The sequence below is a fragment of the Eleutherodactylus coqui genome, chromosome 2 (genome assembly GCF_035609145.1).
Source record: "Eleutherodactylus coqui strain aEleCoq1 chromosome 2, aEleCoq1.hap1, whole genome shotgun sequence".
Classification (NCBI taxonomy): domain Eukaryota; kingdom Metazoa; phylum Chordata; class Amphibia; order Anura; family Eleutherodactylidae; genus Eleutherodactylus; species Eleutherodactylus coqui.
The window spans coordinates 123,951,074-123,958,970 of record NC_089838.1 but is presented as its reverse complement, the minus strand read 5'-3'; the positions used below and the strand labels follow the sequence as shown (position 1 = coordinate 123,958,970).

Here is a 7,897-nt window from a genome sequence, read left to right as displayed (position 1 = left end):
CATCATTGGGTCTAAAAATGAATGAAGAAGTGAAGATTGCATTTTTAACTCAAGGCAAGCACTTGCAACAAATGTATATGTGTTTCCATCTCAAAATTGTTCACAGCCTTTTTTCTTTTATTTAAAACTAGAAAGCAACATAAAAGAGATCAGCCGATGTACACTAAAATATCATCCACAACTCATTTGGCAAAAAAAAAAATGCCATGGATGAGGCAGACATTTACTGTTGTACAATCAGCCCAAGAGGCAGTGTAAAGAGCAGCCTATTTAGGTTGGTGTCCATAATCATTCCACTCTGGGCTGAGATATACAACCTATAGCCCGCGGTGCGATCTGTTAGAGGTGTAACTAGGTTCTCCTGCACCCAAGGTAAAGATACAGTTACAGAGGCGGAGATAAAGGCTCATGGGGCCGGGTGTAAAATACAGTTTGGGGCCCTTTTGCACAACTTCTATTCATGGCTACTGGTAACCCTCCATCCATAACTTTCTGCTGCATCTCCCAGCAGTTCACACAGCGTACATTTTATAAAAATCCAAATCAGATGTGTTTTAGACACTTATAGGCTAGATTCACATGTGCTTTGGAGGTTCCATTTGGAGCATCTGATGCAGATCCAACATCAAATCCTGATCGAAGCAGCACAACATGGTGCGCTATTTCATCCAGGAACATTTCTCCCCGAATGCCAGAAGCTAAACAGACCCCATTACATTTATTATAGCCAATCCCCCATTTGCCATTATTCTGTTCGGCTCGGAGAACTGTAGTGTGACCCTATCCTCAGAAAGTTTTTTACTAAGTCCAAAAAAGGGAGTCTGGCTTCATGGGAAATGGGGACATTGTCTAAAATAAAACATCTGGCACGAAAATCTGTGTAAAAAAGACAACTAATAGGTGGTATAAAATGAGACTAAGCGGTCTAAAGATGCAGCAGATTTATCATCCAGCAGTCACTGATACATCGGGCACATTTTACGACTCTCCAAGTTTGCACTTTTATATTAGTAAATCTGCCTATTTCTTTAGGCTTACATCTCCTGAGTCGGCATGAAATAAAACAAAAAACATACGTTTCTACAGAATTCAGATGTGACAGGGAATTTGTGGGCAAAATATCATGTGTTTTGTAAGTAAAGTTAAATAAAGTATTATCAAATTATCTTTATTAATCAAATAGTCCAATCATGATCTAATAAAGAGTTTAAAAGCTCGGGATACATGTTCTAAAGCGTAGAAAACCACTAAAACGTATTTACAAAGACAGAAATAATGATTTCCAGCCATATTAAAAAAATATTTATATTCAAACAGACATATGTAAAAAGTAACAAACCTCTCAGAATACGTTGGGGTCGGCTGAAAACAAAAGCGATCTGTTCTACATTTGAACATAAAATACACAAAATATTTTTATATAAAAATCATTTACATTGGAACCAAACAACGAGGCTTTCTTCATGTTGCCGCAGAGCACACGTGGTCACAGTGCAAAGCACGCTATGTCCCACTAATGTCTTCATAGTAATACCTAGAAAGCTGCAGATCTATAAATGCTGACTGTAGCGTGTGGGTGGGTGGAATGCCTTTTAATACGTCTGTATTATGTGGGTTCCCATGTCATTCTGAGTAATCACAACAAACATTGAGATTAATGAGTTTTTTTTATTTTGTTGAACCATGTGTCTTCTATCAGAAACTCTTAAGGGTCCACGTATGGCTTTTCTGAAGTAGAAGCCTAAAATGTGATTGTGTGGCATGGCCCTTACATGGGACCTGTCATGTCCTTATGTCAGTGCAACCGGCTGTATTGGCTCTTCTTAGTTTTAGTTCCCAGAGTGGTGAATGTGTCAGGTGCCCCGCTACTCCCCCCCCCCCCCACTGCTCACTAACGATGGGTGATGTCAGATTTGATTGACAATAAGCATTGGTATGAGATCCACACAGACATGACATATTCACACTTGAATAAAGAAGAGCCACATGGAGGAGTAGAGGAAAAAGAGAGACATCGATGAGGTCAGCGGGGGAGTGGCTGTAAAGTTACGTAGCTGGTCCCGCTGACATAAGTACATGACAGCTCATTTTTAAACAGTAGCTGCACTTTTAACTAACTTTTAACATGTCATAGAGACATGTCAAAAGTACTGATCAGTGGGGGTCCTGCTGCTGAGACCGCCTGAAACTGAAAGGGAGGAGACACAGATTAGAAATTAGAAAGAAAACTTTCTGACAGTGAGGGTGATCAATCAGTGGAACAGGTAACCACAGGAGATGGTGAGTTCTCCTTCAATGGAAGTCTTCAAACAGAGGCTGGACAGATATCTGTCTGGGATGATTTAGTGAATCCTGCACTGAGCAGGAGGTTGGACCAGATGACCCTGGAGGTCCCTTCCAACTCTACCATTCTATGATCAATACTTTTGACATGTCTCTATGATATGTCAAAAGTTAGGTGAAAGTGCAGCTACTCTTTAAATTAAGCTAGTGACCATTATTTGATATATGTCATTTGTAGCTCATGGATGTTACAGCTGCTCTGTACACGATTATCTTATTCATACTAACATAATTCATCATGGCTGCTTCAATGAAACCACTGCATAGCATCGTGGAGATTTCACAGGATCAAACAACTTCACCAGTCCAGACCAGGCGATGTTGCCCTAGAAAAAACAAGAAAAACACTGAAAGCAAAACATTATAGTTCAACAGAAAAAAACCTAGACTCACCTTTTTTGTTTTAATTTTCAGAAAAGTAAATCATCCCAACCTCTCCCTCTCTACCCCTTTCTCTCTCTCTGTATGTGTGTGTGTATGTGTATATATATATATATATATATATATATATATATATATATATATATACATACACACACACACACACACGGTATAGACTGTAATTAATCTGTATACAGGGTACTATAGCCTCCATGCCCCCCTGTATTACATCTAGTATACAAGCTAGAGTCGGTACAACAGGGTACTAGAGCCTCCATGCCTGTCCGTATCACATCTTGTATCCAAGCTGGAGGCGGTACAACAGGGTACTCGAGCCTCCCATCAAGTGTTCAGTTTTCCACAATAAAATTATTCTTTTGCTCTGATTCTTTTGCTGAGAACAATCACATTTTGCTCTACTGGCTAACACGGTACCAGATCTTTGTTTTCATTATTTGCTCTGATAGTAACATTAATATAAGTAAATGATTACACAATCACACAGAGAAAGTTTAATTTGATTCTGACAACTCCTTCTAGAGGATGGATCTATTTTGGACAAGAAGTGTAGTTACTGTAGACCAAGCATTTAGAACTCATGCATGAGACTGGGGGGCCAGAAGAACAAGGGCGTATGGTAGAGACTGTTGTAATTCTGTGTAAAAGGTCCAGTGAGCTTGTTTAGTGGGTACCCATAAATGTTTTACACAAGTCACACTTAGAAGGAGACAATGGGCAAAGGGTTCTTGTGCTCCGCTGCCACAGCCAACTATCAGCCAATCACATGAGCGATTTTGACCAGTAGCGGCCCTGAGTAAAAGTGGGATCCAGCAGGGCACTGACCGAGAAATCACTCATTAGTCATGAGCTGCTTCGTTTCAACAAAGTGACTAATGAGCGACTGCTCGCTCAGTGTAAACAGGCAGTCACTGATCTTTGAGCGACTGCCAGTTCACAGTGAATGGAGGCAGGCGGCCGTAAGAGATCTCCAGCGTGCTCCACCTCCATTCACTATCCTTACTGTGTGAAAGTGCAGAATAGTGGTTGTGACAGTTGTTGTCCGACAGTCATCCCATGTAAAAGCACCCTTAGGCCACATTCATAAAGCATGGATGTGCCAAAGCCAAATCCACCATGGATATTTCTGAACAGAATCTGTGGTAACAATAAATGAACCGTGGATCTGAAAATCTGTAGTGCGTTCCTTATCCCTCCCAGCTTTTAATATATAGCACGCGTGAGACATAAAATACCCCATTCATATGCACGTGCATCAGCATGTCACTGGATTCTGCCAGGACTGAGGCATTTTAACCGGATCCTGAGCATGTGAACATAGTATCTACGTGAGACTAAGGCCTCATGTCCACGGGGAAAATCAGGCCCGCTACGGATTCTCCAGGGAGAATCTGCAGCGGGTCCCTCCTGCCCCACGGACAAGAGGGCTGAAAATAAGAATAAATCAGAATAAACTTACCTCTCGCACACTCCGGATACTTCCTTCGATGCGGCGTCATCTTCTCTGCGTCACGGCCGGATCTTCTTTTTTCGGCCCGGTGGATGCGCAGGATGACGTCGGTGACGTGCCCCGCGCATGCGCCGTCCCGAAGCAAAATGATCCGGCCGTGACTGAGAGAAGATGACGCGGCGGCGAAGAGAAGAAACGGAGCGGGTGAGTAAAATCTGATTTTTGTCTCCCGTGGATCCGGACGGCTTCCATAGGCTTCAATAGAAGCCCGCGGGAGCCGTCCCCGCGGGAGACCCGCATGAAAATGGAGCATGGTCCAGATTTTTTCATGCTCCATTTTTTTTAAAATCACTTTTATTGACCATCCGCGGGTATTTATCTACCCTGCGGGTGGTCAATGCATCCCTATGGGGTGCGGATCCGCGGGCAGGAGAAGAGTTAAAATCTGCTGCGGATTTTAATTCTTCTTTTGCCCGTGGACATGAACCCTAACTCCCATCTAGCTATGTGGCTTCTGTTTATAGTGAGGGATCTCTGCAGTGTCAAGAAGGACCATGTGACTTCATATGATACATTCAATCAAAATCAGACCCCTCTTTGTTAAGGTAGATGGTTCTCTGCTAGTAGTTGCTTTCAAGCTCAGAATGCAATTTAGGAGATACTTAATGAATATCTCATTAACTACCTGCATGGTAAAACAATGGAAAATCTCAAAGAGTAGCCTATGATGTTGTCTCGAAAACATACATTTCCATTGTTCAGTCTGGAGTGTGATAGGAATGACTCTAGGACCACATCTGGTATTTGTCTTAACAGTCTTACTAGCTCACAAAAGAGAGAGCTTATACCCAACCGTACAGGCCGGTCTCATACTTACCCTTCAGAATAACAGCATAACCCTACCAAAAAACTTGTCAGAAGCTACTGCGGGTGCTTGGCTCTGGCCAAGATGAGATGCCCTGTGCATGATGCCCACTGCCGGAGACTAGCAGTCAGCGTGAAACATGGGTGGTCACATGAATGCGATGCTAGCCACATGTCATGTGGCTTCAGATCACCATGATAACTTTTTTTGAATAAATTTTTTATAAATCCAGCTTTGTTACAAATAAAGAACTAATGAAAAAATCCATGGCAGAAGTTTCCATTTTAAAGTGCCCTACTGTTAAGAGCAGAAATGCAGTCCTCAGCTCTCGCTCATGACCTGAAGGTTGCAGGTTCAATTCCTGCTTGGTTCAGGTAGCCGGCTCAAGGTAGACTCAGCCTTCCATCCTTCTGAGGTCAGTAAAATGAGTACCCAGCCTGCTGGGGGGTAAAAAGATGACTGGGGAAGCTATGGCAAAGTACCCAGCAAAAACAGTCTGCCAAGAAAATGTCACAAGGTGATCTTGCCCGAGGAGTCAGTCGGGACTCGGTGCTTGCACCAGGGGACTTTACCTTTACCTTACTGCAAAAAAAAAGTACCATGTCCGTGCCCTAGCTCCACTACACCCCTATGCTGGACAGCTACGGTAGAACTGTTCTCATGCAAACAACTATGATGGGGGGGGGGGGGGGGGGGGGGGGAGGAGATCATTTACAAGTTCCCAAAATGCACAAAACCATTTCATCACACTAAACTAAATCTTTCTCACTATTATATGCATCTACAGATCGGAGCACGGGCCGACTATGTAGCGCGCACACTGCTATTCTACATTAAAGCTGCAGCATTTGTAAGCCATCTGTGCATGATTTAATAGCTGATTATATAAATAATTACCAGAGATCATTCTTGATTATTAGACAAGAACATCTAAACACTAAGCTCTTCTGGGGCTTCCTATTGTTGTTTTAGGACAATAGTTGACAGAGCTCACCATCGCATATGCAGCATTGTGTAAACTAGGTCAAATCTCCCTTTGGTTCAGTGAAAGTAAATCAGTAATACATGATGTATGCCTGATCTGCACGCCTGGAAATCATACAGAATTCTGATTTACTGTAAACTGGCAGCCAGAAAAATACATCATTATCTGCACATTTCAAAATAGCTTTTGTGTGTGTATAAAATACCATTTAGAACAATATCAAACATTTATAGCAACCATTTGATTCCAAGAAAGGATTAGAGAGGACGGCACTGCAATGGACACAGTGTTACTGTTAAAATGTTTATAGTGGAAAAACTGTGGCATTGCATTGCTGTGGAGTGTGTTTAATTTACGGAGATTGCAAACATCCTTTAGAGACATCAAAGCAAAAGTTGCATAAGAAAAGTTTTCATTTCAAAACGCTGCCAATGTATTTCCTAACTTTTGCTAAACAAGATTTCTGGCACTGGGGTACCCGTTAATGATACTGCAATCATAGATAATTGTAGTCTTTTAAATTAGGTGGCAGATTTAACGGCAATCAAACGTCACGGCGCAGGCTAACTGGAGTAAATTAGACAGATTGATCATTTCAACTAAAGCGAATGTCTGCGACTCCAACTATCTACATAGAGTTGCTACAAACATAATGCCTGGCGTCTTGCAAATTAGACTTTAATTAAAATACCATTAAAGTTATTGCTTTAACTTTACCAAAAATAATAACATCTGCTGGGCATATGTTCGAAACTATTTCTTCGCTTGCTTTCCAAGTGATGCACATTATCAAGTGTGTAGTCTTGCGAGTGAGAACTTTCCTTATACAGTAAGTGTGAATGATCTCATGTTAATGGGGCAAACCTGCTATGGGTCACACGTGTAAAAGTAAACATACCTGTTCTCTCAGATAGCAGAGGCGGTCCAGGAGGATCAAGGCTTCAATACAAGGAGCCAGAAAAACTTTAAGCTGAAAGGAAGATTGATGAGGCATTAATGGAGAGCGAAAAAAAAAAAAACCTCTCTCACAGTTTCAGGCAAAGACTGATGTTACATATAGAAATTGATCTTTGCAATCTACAGCGCCCAATGATGCAATGTAAAAAGTTAAACAAGAGTGACAGGGCAATATGTCTGCTCACAGATGCATGGTGACAGAGTAATACACCATGATAGTTCCCAATTCGGACAATAAACACGTACTGTAATGTAGGCCTGGCATATTAGCACAGCGGGCATCGAGAGGCTGGCGTGTCAAAAATGTATTCTTACCATTGAAATGTTTATACAAAAATGAAACAAAATGAGAAAAGTGTGGGCTTTTACTTTTCACATACCCAATCAACATTCTTTTTCTTGATTTAAAATTAAAGTGACCCTCCAAGTCAGGAGCTTAAAATTCTTATAAGTCAGTATCTACAGGAGAGGACTACCTGCTATGTATATTTCCTTAGATCTTGTTACTTGGCTGGTTTTTAGCTCAGCACTATCAGGACAGAGCTGTCATCTGTGACTGTAGTTTAGCTACAGTGGCTAATCTGAAGTGGTCTGGGACACACCCCCTGTCTTATCATTGGTTCAGGCTGCAGAGAAAGCAGCCTGAACCAACAATTAGGCAAGAGATGTGTATCAAGACAGAGCTGTGATCTGTGACTGTAGTTTAGCGATAAGGTTAAATCTGAAGTAGTCTGATACACACCTCTTGACCAATCATTGGTTCTGGCTGCTTCCTCTGCCACCTGAACCAATGATTAGACAGGGGGGGGGGTGTCCTAGACTACTTCAGATTAGCCACTGTAGCTACAGTGCAGTCACAGATCACAGCTCTGTCTTGATACACAGATCTTGCCTAATT

The 7,897-nt window shown here is 41.9% G+C and overlaps 1 protein-coding gene across 1 annotated transcript in view; it reads right to left on the bottom strand.

Moving 5' to 3' along the window:
* Window positions 1-1,293: 1,293 nt before the first annotated feature.
* The window catches only part of METTL25 (methyltransferase like 25), a 185,590-nt gene continuing 178,986 nt past the window's right edge, over window positions 1,294-7,897 (bottom strand). The window contains exons 13-14 of the mRNA XM_066591488.1: window positions 6,941-7,012; window positions 1,294-2,669 (exon numbers count right to left, since the gene is read on the bottom strand). Of these exons, the coding sequence (XP_066447585.1) occupies window positions 2,580-2,669; window positions 6,941-7,012 (162 nt within the window). The 3' untranslated portion in view covers window positions 1,294-2,579. The remainder of the gene's footprint in view (window positions 2,670-6,940; window positions 7,013-7,897) is intronic.